General features: G+C 41.0%; 4 protein-coding genes across 5 annotated transcripts; 3 read left to right on the forward strand and 1 right to left on the reverse strand.

The window, feature by feature from the left end:
• Positions 1-1,250: 1,250 nt before the first annotated feature.
• On the forward strand, positions 1,251-9,113 carry mcm7 (minichromosome maintenance complex component 7). 2 transcript variants are annotated; one of them, XM_063485676.1, is made up of 15 exons: positions 1,251-1,419; positions 3,520-3,599; positions 4,080-4,244; positions 4,344-4,468; positions 4,555-4,735; positions 4,818-4,955; positions 5,039-5,188; positions 5,281-5,395; positions 5,482-5,613; positions 5,856-5,939; positions 6,177-6,388; positions 6,489-6,754; positions 6,876-7,044; positions 8,102-8,211; positions 8,527-9,113. In XM_063485676.1, the coding sequence occupies exons 1-15, from the start codon at positions 1,389-1,391 to the stop codon at positions 8,738-8,740; spliced, it is 2,172 nt and encodes a 723-aa protein (XP_063341746.1). In that variant the 5' UTR covers positions 1,251-1,388; the 3' UTR covers positions 8,741-9,113. The 2 variants fall into 2 exon arrangements, with proteins under 2 accessions (XP_063341746.1, XP_063341755.1); XM_063485685.1 differs by lacking the exon at positions 1,251-1,419 and adding an exon at positions 2,826-2,859.
• Positions 9,114-11,000: 1,887 nt separating this feature from the next.
• and3 (actinodin3) lies at positions 11,001-13,006 on the forward strand. Its single transcript, XM_063483078.2, has 2 exons — positions 11,001-11,159; positions 11,692-13,006. Exons 1-2 carry the CDS (start codon positions 11,001-11,003, stop codon positions 12,484-12,486), a joined length of 954 nt encoding a protein of 317 aa, XP_063339148.2. The 3' UTR covers positions 12,487-13,006.
• A 117-nt stretch (positions 13,007-13,123) lies between these two features.
• cops6 (COP9 signalosome subunit 6) lies at positions 13,124-19,479 on the reverse strand. The gene is made up of 10 exons (XM_063494314.1): positions 19,346-19,479; positions 17,824-17,949; positions 17,581-17,712; positions 16,533-16,621; positions 16,209-16,271; positions 16,072-16,119; positions 15,851-15,965; positions 14,946-15,038; positions 14,620-14,720; positions 13,124-13,604 (listed from the first exon to the last, which is right to left on the reverse strand). The coding sequence occupies exons 1-10, from the start codon at positions 19,386-19,388 to the stop codon at positions 13,464-13,466; spliced, it is 951 nt and encodes a 316-aa protein (XP_063350384.1). The 5' UTR covers positions 19,389-19,479; the 3' UTR covers positions 13,124-13,463.
• On the forward strand, positions 19,466-23,647 carry LOC134641759 (uncharacterized). Its single transcript, XM_063494301.2, has 3 exons — positions 19,466-19,808; positions 19,944-20,019; positions 21,401-23,647. The coding sequence occupies exons 1-3, from the start codon at positions 19,708-19,710 to the stop codon at positions 22,448-22,450; spliced, it is 1,227 nt and encodes a 408-aa protein (XP_063350371.1). The 5' UTR covers positions 19,466-19,707; the 3' UTR covers positions 22,451-23,647.
• The last annotated feature ends 436 nt before the right edge of the window (positions 23,648-24,083 follow it).

The raw sequence follows: 24,083 nt of genomic DNA on the forward strand, positions 1-24,083 counted from the left end.
TTTTGTTGAACACCTTAATGTATATTAAAGATGCCTGATTTTACAAAGCAATACTATAAAAGTAAGGCATTACAATGTATTGTTTTAAAAATGAACAAACTCAAAATGTTATTTAGATACACTGAAGCACTACTAGTTATTCCTGTTTGTAATGTGTGATTTGTTTGCTTTATTTCTAGGTCACAAAAATCACTAATAAGATCAAAATGAGTAGACACTAGTAAATCAATGAATTCCGAGGGTATCCTTTGTAAAAGATTAATAAAAGTAACAACATGCACAAAGTAACACATATTGCTTTGTAGTGAATTACACCATGAAGCAGGAGCTTAGAAAAACAAGTTGAAAGAGTCAAGATATACAGTGGTATTTTACAGTGATCAAAAACCTTAAGAATCAGCTTTAGGTTTTCTCTATTTAATTAATCAAAATTTGAGGTTATTTATCTAGAAATTTTGACTTTCTCTGAAATGGCTTTAAAGTACTTGTCTGCCTTCCTCCCCTCACCCTCAACTGTTGTGATAAATGGCTGCCTCTCCCTGATCTTGCGTCTGCCAGTGGTTTCTTCCTGTTAAAAAGCCGTTTTTCTTTCCCACTGTCCTCAAGTGCCTGCTAATAGGGGATCATTCGATTGTTGGGATTTTCTCTTTATTATTGTAGGGTCTCTACCTTATAATATGACGTTATAATTTATAGAACTACTGTTGTGATTCAGCACTGTATAAAGAAAATGAATTGGGGGGTGATAATTAGGCGTCTCAAAATTTAGTCCTAGTTGTAAGTAACTTAAAGTTGAGCTACTCAATAAGTCAAAGTTTTAAGACTCATCAAAATGTTGACTTGGCTATGACAGGCACTTTTAAGCCACAAACAAGCTTCCATACAATCTAATGCCAATTAAAATGTGCGACATTTTCATTATATCTCCTTATGTGAGAAAATGTCAGAAAAACATTTGCTATATAACATGTATGTTATAAAATGGGGAAATACAGCTGTAAATCATGACTTTATGTTGGGTTCATTCGTTCCACGCTCACCCTGTTGACACAGGGTTGCGCATGAATCCAATCATCGCATTTCGCGCCATTCCTGACAAACGGGGCGGAAGTTCGCACAGTCAGGTGACACCAGACTGCCCGCAATTTTCGCGCCACCACAGAATCCCGCCTCTCCCCGCCGAAAGAAGCGACTCTATTGGCTGAGGGAGACGTCAGACTCGCGCCACTTCTTGTACCGAGATAGGGGAGAAGCGTTGGCTGCAAGTGAATGAGTGTCCGGTGTTAGTGAAATTTTTTTTAAAAAGACCGAGCTTTGAGATAAACTGCGTTTCCCCCCTCGCGTTTTTGGAAGTAAGTTATCTTAACTGAAGCTCAGTAGCTGCAATCATGGCTCGCAAGGATTACGAAGCAGAGAAAGGTAATGTTTCATCTTTAACGTCATGGCAGCAACAGGTTGGCCCGTTTTGGTTAACTTTTTACCAAATGACTCTTCTAAAATCCCACACGAAACCTTGGTGAACGTATATCACGGGGTGTTCTGGCTATGAAGTTGGGTATAATATAAAATCTGATTTATGTGTGCGAAAGCGCAACATTACCGCTTCGTTTCATTACTAACTCAACTTTAAAGAAAACAATGATAGAAAATAAATGAGTGCTTGCACATGGTGTCAAGAAACCCGCGACACACGGGAGCAGTGTTAAAACATAAGTTGCACAAACTTGTGTGAACATTAGCTATCCTCTTGATAACGACTTCGGTACTGTGTGTGTGCGTGCGCGCGAGTGACAGAGGCTGTTGGCTCCACGGTGACCCGGATGGATCCTTAAACAAAGGAGCAGGCGCCACTGTGCAGCAGCAAGCACATGTCTCAACAGTTACACGAGCTGTTCGACTAAAGATAATCATTAATGTCGCGAAGTTTTTCATTTTTAATGTGTAACATTTAAAGTCAACGATAAAGCACTAGGCTGAAAAGTTGATGATCGTTTCAGAGAACTTTATAAAGGCCACTCAAATGCTAGCTAAGTTCATATCAAACGCGAGCGCAACCTTAAAATTTAATGGTACACAATCGCAGTAAGTTAACCCCTACTTCGCTTTTTAATAACTGGATTTTATAATGTCAACATTTAGAGTTTAGTTGAGGTGTTTAAACGTCTTGAAATCGGGTTAACTAGTAACCGCTAGCGAGCGAGCTAGCAAGCACCCCGTTAGCTGCTGTCAGTTAACCTGTTAACATGTTGTTCTGTGTTTAGCACGTTTACGCTGAGGGTCAGAATATGTGTATATATATTTCTAAAAGCGTAAGAAGACGCAAAATGATTGTTTACTTTGGGTAAACAAACTTTATTTCTGTTACACAAACATCGAAAAGGGCAGGGTTTTACTAATAATCGATCATTATAACAACACCATCAACGTTACGTTACGGTAAGTTTAAATTTGCAGCCGTGCTTGAGTCACTCTAAACGTCCGAGTAAACTTCACAAACACCCGAGTCATCTTTCGCAGAATCTAACCGACCGCTTAAAGGCTGAAGTTTGCGGTGCATCAACCATCGATAGCATTAAGAAAGCTACTTCCACCGCCAAGAGATTAAGAGAAATAAGCTCGCAGTGGTGGGGCTGCCTGCGCCTTGTGTTCAGTACACCCCGGCTAACCTAGGCTAACATTAGAAGATGGCTGGCTGTGGTTTGAAAACAACAGCCGGGACTGTTTTTAAGAGCGGAGGGATGGCGGAGGGATACCGTGAGTGACTGGGCACAAAAAGCCATGTGCTGCTTTGTTTACAATAACATCCTCGAAGAGAGAAATAAAAAAGCAGAGGTGCGGATTTGCTGCTACCGCGTCAAAGTAAGTGGAGTATTTTATTTATCACGGCCAAGAGTAGTTTCGTTCCTCGAAGCGCTGAATTAAATATTGTTAACAGTTGTGGCTCTTTCGAGAAGTGGGGGGATATTTTCCCAAAAAAAAAAATGGACACTGAACTGAGCGCGCCTGTTGTTGTATTTACATTATTGCCCAGAAGCTATCTGCTGCGTATCGCCAGTTATTTCGCTCTAAAACTATTATGGAGGAAACGTCAGAGCGGAATTGGCTTCATGTAACACATCAGTGGCAGTTTGTGCTTTACTGTAAGGCAGTAGTGACTCATCGAGATTACAGGATGCCATGTTACTCAACAAAGGGGGTCGTCGCAGGACAACAAATTAGCTCCCAGTGTGTAGGCCCATTGCCGGTGGTGTTAATCAACAATTTAAAGAGATTTTAAGCTCAGAAATAAGATTTATTTTTTAAAGAAATTTAAAGGGAACTAAAGTAAACAGCCTTTTCTTTGTGTGTGTGTGTGTGTGTGTGTGTGTGTGTGTGGCTAACAAACAATCTCCACCTAGTGTTTGCTGCATGTGGCCTGTCTGTTTTTTTTTTTTTTTTTTTTTTTGTTGTTGTTGTTTGTTTGTTTTCTCGTCTCCCTCCTGTTAAATTGTACTGAAGGTATTTTTGGTTGTTTTCCAGAAAAATGCAAAAGGTTCCTGCAGGAATTTTACACAGAGGACGACAACGGGAAGAAGCTGTTCAAGTATGGAGCCCAACTTGTGAGTATAAATAATGAGTATAGGTTTAGTTTTCAGAGTTGGTTCATTGCAGATTTTTGATATTATTGCACTTAAAAGAAAAAGTACAAATCTGGTGTGCTAATGAGCGCTGATGCTTCACTGGTCAGTGAATAAAACATTTTAGCTACACTGTTCTTTGACACCATTTGTTGTCTTTACAAGCAGAAATTTATGATTTGACAAAATCATAAATGTAAATGTTTATTTGAACTATTTATTTTTGTTATAAGTAGAATAGTTTTGGGTGGATTGCATTAAAATGTAAAAGCGAAAGCAAAACTAAATGGCTCTTAATCAAACTTCCATGTGAAAGATGAAAAAGGCTCTTACCTATTTACAAAATGCATAATTCCCTTTTTGCTTCTAAAATGTAGATGAAGGTGTGTTTGGCGTTAGTAGTAGCTGCAAAGATGGTTGTGTAATTGTTGGGAGATCATCTAATTAATTGCCTGCTTACAGGTGGCGCTGGCCCACAGGGAGCAGGTGGCTCTCTTTGTGGATCTGGATGATGTAGCTGAAGAAGACCCCGAGCTGGTCGAGAGCATCTGTGAGAATGCTAAACGTTACACAGCGCTGTTTGCTGATGCCGTCCACGAGCTGCTGCCAGAGTACAAAGAAAGAGATGTATGTTGATCAGTTTAAGTGCCAAAAATGCATTGCTATTGTGATTTTTGCCCAGTATTAATGCGTCTATTTTTTATTTTTATTTTTTTTAATACATAGATTGTTGCCAAAGATTCTCTGGATGTGTACATTGAGCACAGGCTGATGATGGAACAAAGGGGTCGTGACCCTGCAGATACAAGAGACCCTCGTAATCAATACCCACCTGAACTCATGCGGAGATTGTAAGTTGAATCAGATTCAGAGCTGAGCTTTTACTGCATGTCTTTATTCTTCCTTTGATTGTCCAACTGTGAACTTCTTCCCACAGCGAGCTTTACTTTAAAGCTCCAAGCACCTCTAAACCCAAAGTGGTGCGTGATATTCGAGCCGACAGCATCGGTCACCTTGTTGCAGTTCGGGGTATTGTGACCCGAGCGACTGAGGTCAAACCGATGATGGCCGTGGCTACATACACATGTGACCAGTGTGGCGCTGAGACCTACCAACCAGTAAGACGGTTTTTAATCATCTATACATTTATATGCTTTCACAGGAACTAAATTTTTCATCGTATCTCTCGTTTTCCTTCAGATCCAGTCTCCTTCCTTCATGCCCCTTGTTATGTGTCCCAGCCAAGAGTGTGTCACCAACAAATCTGGAGGGCGACTGTACTTGCAGACGAGAGGCTCCAAATTCATCAAGTTCCAGGAACTGCGTATTCAGGAACACGTAAGAAACTCCCAAACTTGTTATGTTTTTATTCATTTGTTTTGGTTTACATTTGCTCACAAGTTTCGTCTGGTATTACACAGAGTGACCAAGTACCTGTTGGAAACATCCCAAGGAGCATGACGGTGTACGTGCGTGGCGAAAACACACGTCTTGCCCAGCCAGGAGACCACGTAGCCATCACAGGAATCTTCCTCCCTCTGCTGCGCACAGGCTTCAGTCAGGCTGTTCAGGTATAATGTGCTTGTCAAAGTACACATGGGCTACTGCAATAATCTCATCTCCAGAAAGAAACTGACATGTATTGTGGTTTTGTTCTTTTCAGGGTCTCCTGTCAGAAACCTATCTGGAGTGTCACAGCATTACACTCATGAACAAGACTGAGGATGATGAACTCGGTAACGAGGAGCTGACCGATGAGGAGTTGCGAAGCATCACAGGTTTGTTTGTTGGACATCACTACAATAGGAACACATAAACTGAGACCTTGGTCTTTACTATCTGAGGTGAATATTTTTCTTTATAGATGAAGGATTTTATGAGAAACTAGCTGGCTCCATAGCGCCAGAGATCTATGGACATGAAGATGTGAAGAAGGCTTTGCTGCTGTTGCTGGTTGGAGGAGTGGAACAGGCTCCCAAAGGCATGAAAATTAGAGGTGAGGACAAATGCAAACAAGATTATAACGGCAAAATCCTTTTCTTCTGTTTAATCATATTGTAACATAGCTTTCTAATACTGATTTTAATGTATAATTTTAATATAATTTATGCTCCTTTATCACTCTGGCACAAGACCAAACTTCTTTATTCCATAGGTACATTTCTTGGAAGTTGTTTTTCCTCATTAAATGTTGTAATCACTGCAGTGCTCTTATTCCGTTGTCTCTTCTTCCTCAAGGCAACATTAATATCTGCCTGATGGGAGATCCAGGAGTCGCTAAGTCCCAGCTGCTGTCCTACATTGATCGTCTGGCTCCTCGAAGTGAGTCCTGTTTGTTGTCCCCTATCTGGTTTAATGCTTTATCTAGTATGGCGTTTACTTTCCATTAGGTCCTAGGTTTGACTAGAGCACTCACTTTTTGTGTTTTAATGCAAGGTTTTGAATGCCAACAGCTTGTCATATCTAAATTGGAAGTTTTATTCTGAGTGAAGCTTGAAGTATGAACCGTTTGATCAACAGCTAACTGTAGCTTTTTCTTGTTCCCTGTCTGCTGTTCAGGCCAGTACACAACAGGTCGTGGTTCATCTGGGGTCGGTCTGACTGCGGCAGTGATGCGTGACCCCCTAACCGGTGAGATGACTCTAGAAGGAGGAGCCTTAGTTCTGGCTGACCTGGGCATCTGCTGCATTGATGAATTTGATAAGATGGCGGATGCAGATCGAACCGCCATCCATGAAGTCATGGAACAACAGACCATCTCCATTGCTAAGGTATCCTTAATTACTGCCAGTACTCTTAATTAGGGGAAGTATCTGGAAAAATTCAATGCCTGTTTAATATCCACACTCATTTTTTTAATCTCCCCTCCAGGCTGGCATCATGACCTCCCTCAACGCCCGTTGCTCTATTCTAGCAGCAGCTAACCCCGCCTACGGCCGCTACAATCCCCGGAAGAGCATCGAGCAGAACATTCAGCTGCCAGCTGCTCTGCTCTCCCGTTTCGACTTGCTGTGGCTCATCCAGGACAAACCGGATGCTGATGCTGACCTGCGTCTGGCCCAGCACATCACCTACGTGCACCAGCACTCCCGCCAACCGCCCACACACTTCACCCCTATTGACATGAAACTGATGAGGTGAGAATTTGCATGTTTAAAAATGAACACATGAAGGTTATTGTTGTAGCTCAGATAATTCACTTCAAATAGGTCTGCGTAATGGGCAATATTAACTAATGATAAATGTAATTTCCATCAGGCGTTATATATCTCTGTGCAAGAAGCGGCAGCCTGTGGTGCCCGAGTCACTGGCCGATTACATCACTGCTGCTTACGTGGAAATGAGAAAAGAGGCTCGGGTCAGCAAAGACACCACCTTCACCTCCGCTCGTACCCTCCTCTCCATCCTGCGTCTCTCCACTGCACTGGTGAGAATTCCACATCCACTTTAGTAGTGGGTGGCTGGAAACTTTTACAGGCCAATCTCACTGATTGAACTCCTGCAGGAGGGTTGTAATTTTGTCAGACATTTGTTTTAAGAAGTGAAACAGGGTTACATTTGTTTTTGTTTTTCATCAAACTCCAGTGGAACTTATATTTGCAGAAAAGTGTCATATGGGGTTCGGTTGCACTGCTTTTGTGGAGCTTTTAATGGAATTAAATTGTCTTGATCGATCGTCCAGTGTGGGATAAAGTGCTTACAGTGCAGGTAGTGATGATAATCTGGCCTACTGCATTGTGAGCACTTCTTTCCCACGCTGGACAAAAAGCTCTGACTGCCAAAACCAGTCCCAGTAGCAAAAACGCTACACCCACTCACAACATGAATATTATTAAAAAAGCTTGAATTAAGTCTGTCTCTGCCTCTGGTTGTCAAAAGTGCTGTTTGTGCAGGTAGCAGTCATCCAACTACTGCAAAACCAGCACTTCAGGTTAACAGGTAGGCAATGTGCTGCACACAGATGTCCACAAGGGGGCAAAACACAGCCACAAGCAGTATTGGTGCCACAGCTGCACATCAGCTTATTTGTGTGTTTTCAGATGACTCATTTGGTATTTTCCTCTTCACGACCACGAGGGAGCTGCTTTAATGTCTTTGCTGATCCTGGCCAGCTTTGCAGGGTGGGCAGTCAGCCTGTGTGCATAAGGACCAGCTGTGCAAACCCATGCAAAACTGACCATGGCCAGGACTGTCATCAGTGTGTTCTACAAAAAAAAACCCACTTGATCATAACAGTATTCAGATGGGATCTTTTGTGTGGTGTTTTCATTTCATGCTATAGAGAGACTAGCTGGTGTTGAGAGGCGGAGACTTGGGCAATTGCCGGGCATCCCAGAGGGCATTGCACTTGTCTCGGTCTGACAGTGCCGGCACAGCGCAGCCTAAGTTGAGATGGATATTGTAGGATTATTTTTAACTCTTATTCGTGTATTCACTCAAACTACAGTCTTGGCGTTATCTTCACCTTTAACTCCCTACTTCAGGCTCGACTTCGCATGATGGACACCGTAGAGAAGGAAGATGTAAACGAGGCCATGAGGCTGATGGAGATGTCCAAGGATTCATTACAGGCTGACAAATCCAGCACCACAAGGTTAGAGCTAAAAACCAGACCTGTTTTTTAAATATGGCTTTCAGTGAGCTCAGACTAACATGACCGGATGTCATCTGATTCAGAGCTGTTTTATGAGTTTCTTGCATGTCCTGAAGGAAGCTGTAAAACTTGCTTGATTTTTATGGAGCTCTGTTCACACGACAGCATGTTCAGAACGGGCAGGAAATGTAGTTTGTGCATTCGTACGTGTACATGTAGTACATGCCTTACTTTGTGCCATTTTTGAGTAGGTTCATTCAAAATTCCTTGAGGCTTTAAAGTTAACTTTTTAAATATCTGATTATTCATCTGCAGGACGCAGCGACCGGCCGACGTCATCTTCTCTCTGGTGCGCGAGCTCGCCGCAGAGGGCCGTGGAGCCGGTGGGTTGGTTCGCATGGCTGAAGCAGAGCAACGTTGCGTCTCTCGTGGCTTCACGCCCGCCCAGTTCCAGGAGGCCTTGGAGGAGTACGAGGAGCTGAACGTGTGGCAGGTCAACCAGGCCCGCACGCGCATCACTTTCGTCTGAACAACTCGGGACACGCCTTCATGCACATTTTGTTTCAGTCACCTGAGGGAGGGTGGGGGGACTCTTTGTTGTGGGTTTTCTACAGACTTGTAATGAGGTTAAGCATTTTGTAAGTCCAGCAGATAAAAGATTCTTTTTAAATATGACTATTATTGCAAGAATTCCAGCTAATCGAAACCCAGAACTCCAGAAGAATCCTGTTAACAGTACCTTGCTTGTAAATATGTATTTCAGAAGTTAGTATTGTGAAGAATTTCCTGTGGTTTAGCTGCAAGCATCCGTTTAACATTGAGCATTTCTGTACATTTTATACTTGCTGATGCAAATCAGACAAATTTATATTGAGCCTTGTATTGTGAGAGTTAAAATAAAATGATGGTTCAATACTCTGCCTGATGCCGAGTCTTCTGTGCACATAACGTGGGATGAAGAAATGTGTATGAACACCTGGTTTCACAGTGGGGACGCCTCGCTAATCCTTTGAGTAACGCCTGCCCACAAAACATACAGGTCTGCAAGTAACAATTTTCATGTTGAAGGACAACCTGCACAACTTTGGGTTTGTGAGTCACTGAACCAAAGATTTCAAAAGGCTTGGATATTCAGAAAAGGCAACAAATTGTATAAATGTTTAATGCTGCCAAATCTAGCTTTCAAAACCACAAGCTTCCAGCTGTATAATGAATGAGCCTGTAACCCACTAACACATTGTATACACAGTCTTGGTAGAGTAACTAGTAATCATGTGTCGCCTAAATGTTTTGGTCTAAAAAGTCCTCAAGTTGTGATGCTAAAGTACAAAGAGGGCAATTGCAGGGCATCCTAGAGAGCAAAGTAGAAGCCCTCAGTGCAAAAGGTGCAATACTGGGTGGCTGTACTTGTACTGATGACATGTATCTAAATAATTACATCTAATACAGCAAGAAGCTAAAACAATGTAAACTTGGCAATTACATTTTCATCATGGGCATCAATGAGTGTTATTCACAATCTATTTATCACATTTAACATCGTTATGATTGGGGAATGTGGGAAAATAACATTAAACTGACCAGCGTGTGTTATTGCGTGTATGTTTAGTATGACTGCCTCCAGTAAGAATGCAGTCTGAATATTGAACATGCTGAGACAAAAAAGACGGCTTTTTCTGTAGATAGCTGTCCTGTGTTCGAAAAGCAGGTGTTCACTGGGTAAAAATGACAACCTTTAGAAACCGGTGGTGCTTTAGAAATCTGTGAAGTCTCATTATGAATGTATGTTTAAGGCAACGTGGGTTGTCGTCTATGTTTTTTGTAAGCTTTTCTGGCATGGATATTGTGTTAGTAGGCAGCATTTTCACTACGGTTGCAGTTGCCCCAGCAGGTGATGCTTCACTTCCAGACTTAATGGGGAGTTTCCATTTGAAGTCTGTTTTGTTTTATGGCTTTGCTGCAAAAGTCCTGAGGCTTTCTGTTCTTAATTGGCGCCAAAGGCCCCACATTAAAGTGTATTAAAAGGAAGGTGGAGACAAGATTTCGGTCTCAAAGTCGGTAGAGTCCGATTGGATAGAAGATAATGTTACAGGGTGACCGACGCAGAGATGTGTATTTAACCCACTCAGCCTTGTTCAGACCAGTGAAGACTGCCTCCCGAGTCAGGTGAGTAAAACAGGGGCAGATGTGTTTTCTTTACAATATTGGGTCGTGCAATAAGAAGCAAAAATATCATTTGAATTAATAAACTTAATAATTGCAAGCCACATTTATATTCTACAGTCTATATTAATCTTTGCATTTAGAGCATCAGATTGCAGAACAGTTTTACCTGAAGACATATTTTTATGTCTTACAAGTGAATTTTGGTATTAGACACATACCTTTGTTAAATGTGTAGATGTGAAATGTAATTGATTCAGAGTTATTTTGTACGAACTAACAGTTTTCCTTAAAATGATCATTTCCTTTTCTTCATGATCACAGAGGTTCAAGATGATTTCTTCATCGTGTTTGGCGGGGGCACTCTTCTGTCTTGTGTTTCTCCCAGGTCTGCTCTGCTTCTTTTACTTCACAATGTCACAGGTTCACCTCTCAAAAACAATCAAAATCAACATCCACAAATTATTTTTCATCCTCTTTCAGGCCTGCTGGAGGCCAAATCTTTGTTGAATGTCATAAAGCAGGAACGTAAGTTAAAAAAGAACAATTTTCTGAACCTTTATGCAGCGATGCTGTTTTTCCAACTGTTTTTGAGAGACTCAGCTTCATCTCCTCTTTTAACAGAGATGGTCCCTGTAGGCGATGTTAGCATTGATGCAGAGAAAGCAAATGATTTTCTGACTCACTCCAGACCAAAGCGTAATGCGGACCCTCGGTGGTACAGAGGAAACCCAGACTTCCAGGCTTACTACAAATACTACAGCAGCATCGGACACACTGAGGGGGTAAGAAACACTTATAAGCACCTCAGAATGTGTCACTGTAGGTGTTCTTTATTTTGAACATTCTTTGTAGTAACAGAAAACTGTGACAAGTCACCTTTGCAGACCAGCAAATGTAAGATTTTAGCTAATAAGGATGTTAAATTTTGAATTCAGTCCAGGTTCTGGTTGTTTAAAATCAGCACCGGCATGTTACATCTGGATGTGGAAGATTTTAAATCTAAACCTTCATAGTTTAAAAAAAAAGCAGGAAGAAAAAAGATTTTTCATTTTGATCTCAGAGGGTCGGGATTTTGGGATTCAAATCACATCACCTCTTGGCTTAGTCGAGAAGTGCGATTACAACTGAGCTTTTTAATTTAAAAACACATATAATCATGAAGGCTTTCAGATTTTAAATGTTTCTCAGGGTTTCTTTCTTAACCAACTGAAGATTATAAATCTACTTGAGGCAGCTTTTTTTTTTTTTTTGCAGTTTCATGCTACATAAATAAACCTGAGTTTGTCTTTCCTTTACTCTTTTTCCGCCTCTCAGCTCTATGAGATCGACAAGCTGCGGATGCTCTACCAGCAGATGAGGTACCTGGAGCACACCTATGGCCCTGATGCTTCCTATTTCCAGAGCAAACTGGGAGTGCCTATGATCATGTGTGACCCAGCTACAGACAAGAAGTGCAAAGTTGTTGCTCCTCCTCCTCCTCCTCCTCCACCGCCGATGAAAGGGGTCCCAAGACCCACGGAGCCTCCTGCTCTTCCTATTGCTCCAGCCATTTCACAGGCCGATGTGCTCTACCTGTGTAACCAAAAGGACCCCCTCTGCAAGCCTCACATTGTCTACATGCCCACAGGTGCAGTACCTGTGCTCTGTGACCCTCGGTACCACCCCCACTGCACTCCCCAGAAGGTTGCACCAGCTCCCGTGGCAGTGCCTCAACCACCTCCTCCTCCTCCTAAGAAATCTGGCCCACCTCCACCTCCCCCAGTCTTTGTCAAGAAGTCTCCCCCAGCTCACATCCGCAACTTTAAGGGCATGGAGTACGATTGTGACCCCTACTGGGATCCCGACTGCCTGATTGACAACCCACCCAGGCCCATCAAAGGAAAGGTTGTGGTCCCGCCACCCCCACCCCCTCCGGTCGAGGAGGAAGAACATGTGGAGGAGCCAGCACCTCCTGCACCCATTGAGAAGAAAGTAACCTACTACCCTCACCCTTACTACTACCAGCACCCTCTACCCTACAACCCCAGGGATGATCTGTACGATCCAGCCCGCTTCCAGTATCCACGGCCTGCTGATGCTGCTGACGAGCCTGCAGAGGAGAGCCAGTAAAACATCCAGAGGGAACAAAACAGACTATGAAAACATCCAAGTTGCACACTTTCACATCTTTTAAATGTAATGTTAATAAAACCAATGTCTTAGCGCATTTTTAGATGCAGTGTAATTACATCGATGACTCAATGTGTAACTGCCAGTATGTGAAAAATCAATTTTCTTTTTGACAAGAATAAATTGTAACAAATCAGTTTTTCATCAGCGAGTAGCATTTTGAGTTGGAATATCCTTTTTGAAAGGTGCAAAGTAGCCTCAAAAGGAAAGCTTTGCTCCACCCATCGCCACATGGCAGGTAAAAATCACTTGTGAAGTACCAGCATGCATGCTGGTAGGCCATTATGTCTGTTCTGCTGTACATTTAATAGCCAAATAAATGCTGACTCCTGTTATTTTCCATACACTCTGGAGCAATAAGTCACCCTGCAGTCTTTTTCCTGCCTCTCTGTCCAAAACCTATAAGGGCAATCAAACAGCAGGAACACAACTTCAGAAGGTGATCTGCAAACGCGCTGCTACTGCCAATAAACCTCCAGCTAGGCGAGCTCCACGTAGCAGACTTTCATGTGCTCATTTAAAAGTGCAGATCTGACTTTTTTTTTTAATGTGCTTCGTTGACAGAAGATTCAAAGTCTCATGGGGAAAAAAACGAAAAATCAGCAGATCATTTATTACATACAGGAACATGAAACAATAAAACAAACTGGGTAAAATAACAGAACGTTCATGTATAGTGGACTCATTGCTGTGCAGACCCACCAAAGAGTTGAGTGACTTTGTACATAGCTTTTAATGATCGGTGCTTTTAGATACACTTGTGGTTGGAAATTTTTTAACTGCTCTGAAAAGCTATGGTTGGTTTAAGAACTGCTTTTTAGCTAATCAAAGTAGAAACAGACAAAAAAAACAAAGAAAAGAAAAAGACAGAACAGAAAATAATAAACTGCGGTGCTCGTTTTGTTTCTCTGCTTTGCTCAAAAGAAGAGTCCTCTCATCCTCCGGCCGATGCCCTGTCTGTCGTACAGGACGTTGAACTTGTTGATGAACTGATTCATACTGTTGCAAGTCTTGGTGATAGTGCCTAAGTAGGCCATGAGGCCGACGTCATTACATTGCTGCAGGGTAAACAGAAGAACAGCGTCAGGGAGTTCTCACTTTTACAGCACAATGAACAGTAACATCATCACAACAAGAGATATTTAATCATAAATGAATTTTTCCTTGTGACTGAGACTTCTTATCTTATCTAACTGACCATCTTTTATTGCTGCTTTCATTTTATTATGTACTATTCGATATCGATGACATCAAAATGTGCAGTAAAAAGGGTGTTTTTAGCAGCTACACTTTGATAAAATGAGATGTGAGCTTTGATTTTAGGATTGTGTTTGTCTTCAGTTTTTGGACCCAGTACTTGGGTACACTGTGAAAGATTTATGTAATGTGGGTAAAAGTAAACAAATAGAGACTGGAGTACACTGTGTAAAAGTGACTAAATAATCACCAGCTGGTACTGGCAAAAAATACATTCCACTGCTCCGTTAATTTCTTGTACATTGGCAGATTATTCAAAAAAACAATGGAAAAATAACTAAAATGACTTCACGCGTCTTGCATAGAACTTATCAAACTGAAGATTGGTGACTTTTTGCAATACAGTTGCACTACTTAGGAGCTGCTTTTCATTTATTTTCTATCTCACCAAAAATGATCCATATGGTTTATGTGGCCGGTGCAGCAATGGGGTCAGTTTATAAACTGATGCATTTGTCTTTACATCTTTACCAACTACAGTAAATGCTTGAAAAGTACTTTGAGCATTTTATGTGTCTCGATACGTAACGAAAATTTATTTGGCTCTAAACTCTGTCCACTGAAACACTGTAGTTCCATCTTTATAATTACATGTAAACACATCACATTTGAATACACTGATCCCTGAATCGCGTGTTTCCCTGCCTGTTAACTGTTACAATGCTGCTAAATATTAGCTATATTTAAAAACTGTTATCAAAGAGAGGCAAGTTAGATTATTCCTTTTCTCATTTTTCCCGGGATTTTGACCTGCCTTGGTCCAATTTTTTTTGTGTGCATGTGTGTGTGTGTGAAGGAGCAACAAAGATTACTTACATCATAGAAGTCAGTTTTGAATTTTATGGTGCTGAGGACTGGCAGTCTGTGGCACAGGGCGTTTGCTTCTCGAAGGATCTCATGATTAAATGGCACCTCGCCTGTGAGAAACAAATAAACAGCATGCTGAAAAATGTTGAGTTACTTTAATGCTGTCAAGAAACTGTCAAACAGAAGCTTGTAATTACAGAGGGGCATGTTTGAGGGGCCTCCTTTAAAAAAAATGAAGGAGAGGAAACATCTAATTTAAAAACATCTGCTTTTCAGATTTATTTTCACATTCTTCGCTCTCACTCCGTCATTAAACGACCCTCTCATCCTCTCACCTGCTTCCACGGCTTTGACGTACTCTAGAATGATCTTCACTCGGCTGTGGAGCATCTTTATCGCACTGTGCTGGGCTATAAGGTGTTCAGCAACTAACACAGAAGAAAGACACCAAACATCACAGTTAAACCCCGATTCATTTTGATTGTGACCAATAAGACGCAGGTCACAGGACAGCTGACTGATGGAGGAGACACCATGTGACCCCATGCCCTAACTGACAGCTTGTTACACCTCATTTAAATCATTTATTTCTGGGTTTACATGGTTGTACAATGTAAAAAATTTCCCCCCAGTGTGAGGCAGTAAGTTTGGAGAGCTACTGTAAAACCCTGAGGGAGAAAATTCAGCTGAAAGCATCTAATCCGTGGATCCTGCCACCATGCATGTGGCAGCCCAGGGGCCAGATTCACCTCTTTTTTGACTTTGCCCACTTCCTAATAACAAAAATTCAAATGCAAAAACATGACTTTAACACTTGAGAAGCTCTAGTATGCATCACAGAGGCATGAGTGCAGAAAGACAAAACTAGAGAACAGCCAAACTGAAATTGTAGAAGGTGTTTTTGTTGTTGTATTTTTTTTAATCATACCTCGTATCACAAATCATTTGTATATTGCATTTTTTTAAAGGAAACACATTTTCATAAAAAGTAGTCAAGTCTGCCTTTAATCTTTGACAACAGTGCCTCTAACCTGATCTAAGCCTTTAGAAACTCAACAAAGCTACAAAAGCCATTTCTTTTGGATTTGAAGCTGGAGAAAAGCACTGATTTACCACCTTTTGTGGCTTATTGTTAAATAAAGAAAGCTTAATTAGCAACAATTCATGACTATGATCAGTGTGTAGCTAGTAGGACAGTAGTACATGTACAAGTAATTCTTGAGGCAACAGCTTGTCTTGCCTGTTGAGTTTTCTCCAGTGCCGGTAGCCGTCATACGAGCTACGTGGTCAACGCCAATTCTCTCCGCTTCCTCTGTGGCCAGAGTGTACGTCAGCTCAGCAAATAACATAGTGGCCTGAAAACAAACAAACAAACAAAAGCAATACATATCAGATGGAACTGAAACATCTGTGGCAATCAAGATTAGACCTGCACTAGATAAAAGTGGAAGTAAACTCTACCTCGCCACTGATGATGTCAATGACAGATTCATAAACGCTAACAGGAAGCTGTGGGACAAAAGAACACTTTGTTTAGAGCAGATGCGTTTGTGTTTGTACCACTGACATCGTTGCTGAAACAATGCAAATGAACTCACGTCCGTGTGTTTGGTCATTGGGTTGAGCTTCAGGAAAAGAGGGCTCTCAATGATCTCGCACACCTGCCAGGAAGTAGAGAAATGAGGGTAAGGCAAAAGCAAACGATCTGAAATATCCATCATCATTTACTTGTGTGTAGACTCTATAGCAGTATAAAGGCATGTTTGTAAGTACAACACAAGTGAAGCAGCTGTATATGGGATTTTAAGATATTTAAAAGCTTAAAAGTGATACATTTTGCTTCTGAAACATTCATGGCCACAGTACATGTGTCAAAACATCGACATTCTGCCACCTGTCAGTGGGCTTCAGTATCTGCCTACCTGCTTGTGAATGTGGATATCTGACTGGTCTGGAGGACCACCTGTGGTGTACCAGCCCAGAAACTCCATGTCTTTGAAGACCTGTTTGACTGAGAGACCAGAGGACAAATGTAAGAACAAAATGATCTGAAGACTTGACTTACTGATAAATAAACATCTGAGAGGGGCTTGGAGAACATAATCATCAATGAACTCTCTCATAGTCACATGAAAACTGAAGAGGGGTTTTTTTTTTTGCTTTGCTCATGCTCCGCTTTTTTCAAGGTTACAGCAGTTAACTAAAGCAATATAGTGAACTTACAAAACAAACTACAGGTTTAAGTCTTTGTCATTTTAAATGTGTTAAAAAATAAAAATAAAATAAAAACCCTGCTTGATGAGGCTTTGTTGCAAGTGCTTACAGAGGCTTGGGATGTCTCCACGACTGTGAGTCAACTGCCTTCATAAAGAGTTGTGTTTTTGTTATAATAACTGTTCTGATTTCTGGAAATTAACAGCAACTGACTTGAAAACAAAATTACAAAATCCAAAACAAGAGGCAGAGACCGAGAGTTTTGGTAGTTTTTATGTAATTGTGACCAAAAGACTTGTGTGTAAATCATTTACTTATGGCTCAACAACTGGATCCAATGCTGCCATCTTTTGGTCAAGTGTTAGAAATCTCCCTTCACATGTTTTACTCCTTGCACATCCAAACATATTAACAATGTATCTGTACTCTTTGGGAACTGAAACTCCAAAACTACAGAGTCCCATTCTGGCGTTCAAGACTTATCAATTGTTGTACTGTTTATTGTTCTTTGTGTGGGAAAGTCAGAACACAGATAGAAAATGTCTCAATTTAATAAAGGAGGCAAGGACAAAACTAGAGTCTAAGTCTAGAAAAACAAATCACGACAAACTGATGTGTGAACTGATTTTCCTGAATGATGATTACGCCAGTGTTACTAATTTTAGCACAACTCCAGCTACCGAACAACTGAGTCATCAAAGAAGATGCACACACAAATATGTGCATTATTGTCTTTAACACTTGAACAAAGCTTACACTGTTCCTCCTTGGTGTAGTAGTACTCCTTGTCAATGTGCACTTTGTCGTCTATGGTGTGAGACAGCAGCTCAAAGGAGTTCATCACCTCGATGTTTCTACCCTCCTGTTTCCCAATCAGAGCTCCAATCACTGAGCAGAGACAAACACAACAGCATATGTTTATCTTTAACTTAGACTTTTATTCCATAAGCTCAATATATAAATATGTGATAGGATGATGTGTTGTTTTTTCACACATACCCTGCATCGGTCGGCCCTCCTGCGAGCGGATGCGTATCCAGTGATCGGATATGTTTAGGATAACCAGAGGGTGTAAGGCCACAGAAACACTCCCAGTGACCCCTGAGGCCATAACACTGGGGCTGGCTACAATCACACAAAGACACAAACAAGATTGGGATTAACAATATGTCAATGACAATATATAAAAAAGTCAAAAAACTTGTTAATTGGAAGCACTTTGTCAAATTCAAACAATTACTGGAAAGCCAGACTAAGGGATCATTCCATCTCAAATCACCATGGGAATTTTATGGTCCCAAGCTGTAAAATTTTAACTTCGTATGATATCAATGAAAATGTGTCGATGGACCATTTTTGAAAAGAATACACCTTGAAAAATATTTGATATATGAAGCTACAAATTCACAGCAACCAATATATATGTATCCAATCTGTGGACCATAGCCTTTTTAGGCAAATCTGAGATAGTTGTGCAAAAGGGCAACAGTGATTTGAGATTAAATGACCCAGGTACAAACGGAAATACTTCTTCAAATCCAAATAATTACTGAAAAATTAGGAAAAAAGCAACAGTGATCAACCAAAAGTGATTAATATGGTCCAATCACATTAACTGGAAAGTTAATCAACAATGGATCAGTCCTGTTTCGGTATACGTCTAATCAAACTGCATGTATATATGGAACACAAGAAAATAAGCAGAGACACATCAATAGCTGTAAATCAGTATGAACCCAAAACAATCAATAACGTATGACCAATGCATAACAGACAAAATAATAAGAGAGATTATTTACATTCAGATTGTAGCTGATGACAATAATCTATGTCACTTAGCTCCAGAGCCAAGCAACAGTACATACACCGTTTTCTTTCCATTCAAAATAAGTGACTGGATATATCCTTTTGGCATTAATCATCTGTTTAGTTTGGCACAAAAGATCATTCTCAGGATCGTTCCTAAAAAGTTAAATAGCATATACAATCATAAAACGAGTTCCACAGTTTCCCAACAGGACACACCTGGACAGGTAGATCAGTCAGCGATGTGCCCAATGACACAGTTTATAAATTAATAAAACGCGACTCTGAGCGGTCGCCCTATGCTCGCTACATACAGTCATTTTAATGTATATGTAACTATTCACACAGATATAGGCCTGCATGTCGGTTTCTCTCATGTATAGCTAATGTTTACGTGTTTGATGTTGCAGCACTGCCATAGCATTTTAATCAAACTACACGTGATGTTAGATTTTACTTCGAATTTCTGATGCAAACTCCTGTGGCAAAGCAGAGGGAACTGCCTGAAACATGCACAGTGATGAATGTACTGACAGCTTCACAGAGCTGAGTACGTTAACCTGCTATGTCAGCGAGCAAGCTCCTTACGACCCTTTAACACCACGGAGTCGTCACTTCCGCTCACTTACAACACACAAAACAACATATACGGCAACCTGCGCGCAGGTTTTGGTTGATGTGGACAGAAACGATAAGATGAGGGATAAATACTCGCCTGCCCCATCCACTTCCATTCCTCCACCATTGCTGGTCGCCATCTTGTCCGGTAATCCGCGCAGGCGCAGTGGACTGTTGATGCAAAGGACGTTAAGTGGCTCTTCGTGGGGCTCTTTTTTTAAAACAAACCGTGTCTCATATTCACGATCATAAACCTGATGGGAGTTTATAGAAACATAGGCTGTTTGGGTCGGGGAATGTTGTGTTGGGCTTAAAGCCGCTGATTTGATTTAACTGCCCAGCGGCCGCTCGGTCACACAGTCAGTGGACCGGTGTTTCCGGGGGATTGCTGATTCGGGCGCAACCCGTGTGCGTTCGTGTACCATTCCGTGTGTGAGGTTTGAGAGTTTTGTTTACAAAATGGATGAATTCAGGGGCTGCAATCTGGACTACTTTCCCGAAAACATTTTAATCGATGTGTTGTCCTACCTGAACGTACGAGAGGTCGTCAGAGCCGGGAGGTAAGGGGATTTCAACTTTGCTCTCAATGATTTACTAGTTATTCGTCGTTTAAAACAAAACTCAGGTTTTCGTTTGTTTTGTCTTTTGTTATGTGATTTGTGTATATGTTTATATATTTTAAATTGTGGTTTTAGGGTATGTAAGAGGTGGAAACGCCTTGTTAAAGACCAAAGACTGTGGAGAAATGTCGACCTGACTTCATGGAAAGGGGTAAGGATGTTGTTGCCAGTGTGGCTTCATAATTTTTCGTTTCTTCTGTTAATGCAGGCCAGGCATTTTAGTAATCTAGTCTGTTACTTGGGGATAATAAAAGAAACAAACTCATAGCGATAACTTCTTTTTTTTTTTTTTTGATAAAGATGAAAGACTGGGAGCTGTTGACTCATGTTTTAATTTATCCTCTCACATCAAAGCACTGGTTTCAACTGTATCATCAAATAAAAATACAACACCGGGATTTTCCTGTCTCAAAACGGGCCCACTTATACAGTTGTGCTGAGAAATTTATAGACGCATCATGGGCATGAATGCCACAGGAATTTGGGTCTGTGTAGGTTCTCAGTCATCCAGGTCATGGTAATCCAAGGTGCTTGGAAAGAAAAGCGACTGGACTGCTTTAAGTTTCTTGAAGACATTTCACCTCTCATCCGAGAAGCTTCTTCAGTTCTAAGACCAAACAACCCCTTTTAAGGGACAACTCCCACTAGAGCTGAAATACCTGGGGCTTTCCACTATTTGGTCTTAGAACTGAAGAAGCTTCTGGGATGAGAGGTGAAATGTCTTCAAGAAACTTAAAGAAGTCCAGCCATTTTTCTTTCTAAGCTCTTTACATAGGAATTTGGGGCTTTTCATAATTTCTTTGAACTGTTCTTTGTCCAGGGTGGAATAATTGTACAGAACACAGCTTTAATGGCTTTAAAGAGGAAAAAGTAGATGCACAAGTTTGAATCAAATCCACACATACAACCCCAACTAATATTTGGTTAATATAAATATTGGTTGCACTTAAGTTAAACACTTTCGGTAGCCATCAACAATCTTTTGGTGCAACAGTGGCTGGGTATTTGACCACTCTTCTTTGCAGAATTGGTTGAGTTTAGTTAAATTGGTTGGTTTCCTGGCATGGAGCCAGCTTTTAAACATAGTCTACAAGTTTTCAGTACAATTGACGTTGGAGCTTTGGGAAAGCCATTCCAGGAGCTTAGCCTGCTTTATCCATCCCAAAGCCAGTTTTGACATGTCTTTGTTTCAACAACCTAGTTGCTGATTTGAGTCTTGGGCCATCTATTGGCAGTTTCTGAGCTGTTACTAGTCATTCTTAACAGCCATCCACTAATATTTTCTCCTGGCTGGTATGTGTTTTTCTATTGTATGTGTATTTTAGTTTCTTTGATAGTGAATAAAATTGTGTATTGCTTTTTAAAGCCCCTTGTAAAGCATTTTGAAATGCTTTTGTGTGTAAAATATGCTCTAAAAATAAACTATGAGCATCTTTTAATAACACATGGGTTGTGTGTTTGTGCAGTTATTGACGGTTATTGTTTCTCTCTCTCAACACACACATATTCATGGACTGTCCACTGTGTGTTAGGTGACATCCCGCATCCTTTGGGTCCTGCTGCGTCAGTACCTGGGTTGCGGACTAAGGTGCCTTCGCTTGCGTGGTTTGCTGCTGTCCGCACGTGGCGGAACCTTTCTCTCTGAGTCTTGGCTTAAAGCTTTGTCCACAAAATGCCCTCGACTGAGTAAGCTCTATCTTCTGCATGCAGACCTGAGAAGCCTGCCCAGTTGCCAGATCCTACCTCCATCTTTGCAGGTGCTGGAGCTGCGGGGTTGCGAGCTGCCTCGTGGCTTCTTCAATCAGACCCTGCCTACTTCATCAGCTAGTCCCCAAGAAAGAGCAGAACCCACATCGAGTGTTGGTGCTCAACTGAAAGGAAGGAACCAGAAAGGAAAAGGGGCTGGCTCTCCTTCAGGGATTGGTATTGAGAGGTTAGTCCTTAACAATGTGCCCTCTTTTACAGACCAGCACCTGCAGGGTCTGACATCATGGGAGAGGCTCTGTCATCTAGAGCTACGTGACACCTTTCGTGTAACAGCTAATGGGCTTAGAAGCTGTGCTGCCAAAGATGGTGTCTGTGGTGTAGAAGGGCTTTCCAGGCTCAAGTTTCTGGAAATAGGCATTACAGGGCGGCAGGGCTACCAGTTACATATGGCCTCCCTTGGCTTGGGGGCTGGCTGGCTTGGGCTGGAGGAGCTAAGTCTTGGTGGAAAAGAGGTGGGTCCAGGTTTACTCTGCGCCAGCCGCTTGAAAGACCTGAAACGTCTGCGCCTGTGGGACTGCACACTCAGCGAGCTGCAGATAGCCCGGAGCTGCAGGATGCTCCGTGGACTTCGCCAGCTGGAGTTTGTGGACGTCAGGTTCCAGCCTCGTCAGAATCCACCAGCAGAAGAGGGGGAGGGCGGTGAGGAAGAAGAGCAGGACAGAGAAGAAGCTGCAGGTGCAGATGGCAGCAGCGATGAGAACAAGATGGCAGATATGAACGATCCTATTCCAGGTCTGCGTCGCGCACTGGCTGTCCTGCTGCCATCCTGCACACTGGTGTTTACCAACTGCTCTGTTCAGAATAATGAAGATTGAATGAAGCTATATGCTGCTATATACAAGCAACCCACATGGGATTAAAAATAAATAAATAAATAAAACAACAACAACAAAAAAACCCCTGTTACATAGGCTTTTAGATCATGTTGACATAAGTAGAACCCGATTCAGAATGCTTTGTCAACTTTTTCTGACAATGCCACAATAAGTCCTTAAATAAATAAAAAATAATTTTAAAAGTCTACTCACAATGATCCATGTTTATAGTATTTTTAGGCTTTTAGAATGAAGTAACAAAAACTGAATAGCTGTACACAGTAATGTATTCAAATGTATTAAGGGTTTATTGAGCGATTAAATAAAAAAAAATAGTATGTATAAAAATAAATGACTTCCTCAACAGAATTACCTTTGAGTGCTTTAGAGGAGGATTGCAGTTTTCAGCAGTGCAAGAACAACAATAAATGTTTTGGCCCTTTATTTAGGTTTTTACAGTATTATGTTCAAAATGTTACTCGTCTTGATTAAAGCTGACTTAGAAGTAAGGGATATATTGTGATATGGTGTTTTCTGAAAAATCTGATTGGTAACAGTTGCATAAAACTTCCAAACTGAATTGTCTGTCGTTGACAAATCAGATTACTTCATCACATTGATGCAAACATCATGAAAAACATCTTTCTCGTCAGTTTGCAAGGTTGCCTCATAAGCTGAGGTTACTACATTATGAAAGTTAAGAAAAAAACATCTGTCGTCGAAGACACAAATTATATTGTCTTAAGGGATATGTCATGATCTCCTACAATACTCAGTTTCTTTGAGGTAAGTCAGTGGGAAGTCTCTCCTTTTTAGTGCTTAGAAACTCTAACGATATGAAATAAAATGCAGAACAGTTGCTGTTAGACTGTAAACAGATAAGCAGGTGTCAGCTACAAAGACAAATAAGTCATGATCCACCTGTTTCCTGTCCTTTACCACTTCTCAACAACGTATACTGTCAGAAAACATATATTTTACTCTGTTTGGTTGGATGATGCACAGGATATCGTTGGGTGTTGCATATGTGTTTTGTAGAAACTGACAACAAAAAGCAACCGCTTATCTTGAATGTGTGTATATTGTCTCAATTTTAGGAAAAAAAAAATAGAAGATTTGTGTCATCATACTGAAGTGTGTTGCATTTAAAGCAACCATTCAATGAAGGTTCATCTTGTAAAGAACAAATTGTTCTGAATAAAGCTATTTTGATGAAGTAAACCCAGAATTTGTGCTTGAATACAAATACGGTATGTCGACTGCACCTTTAAAGATGACTGATCAGTTTGTCATGAAACTGCATGTATCATTTTTCAAGGTCAAATACTACATTTTACGTTCTTTTACGTAGGTGATTTCTTGTCAGCTTAAGCTTCAGAAAATTGTCACGGGTCATTTCTCTTGTTTTGAGTGTTGGAGTGGCCAGTAAAGGTTTTTGAAAAGTGGAAAGACAAGAATTTAAATTAGCAAGTATTAATCCTACACAAGTAGCTTAATGGTACACAAACCGTATAATCAAAATTAAAAGCATCTTAATTAAAAGTAATTATGGGATTAAAAGTTTGGATTCATGAATTTATATATGATATACAGTATATTTTGCTCATTTTAATTATTTATATGCTACATAACA

This window comes from Pelmatolapia mariae, linkage group LG2 (genome assembly GCF_036321145.2).
Source record: "Pelmatolapia mariae isolate MD_Pm_ZW linkage group LG2, Pm_UMD_F_2, whole genome shotgun sequence".
Lineage (NCBI taxonomy): Eukaryota > Metazoa > Chordata > Actinopteri > Cichliformes > Cichlidae > Pelmatolapia > Pelmatolapia mariae.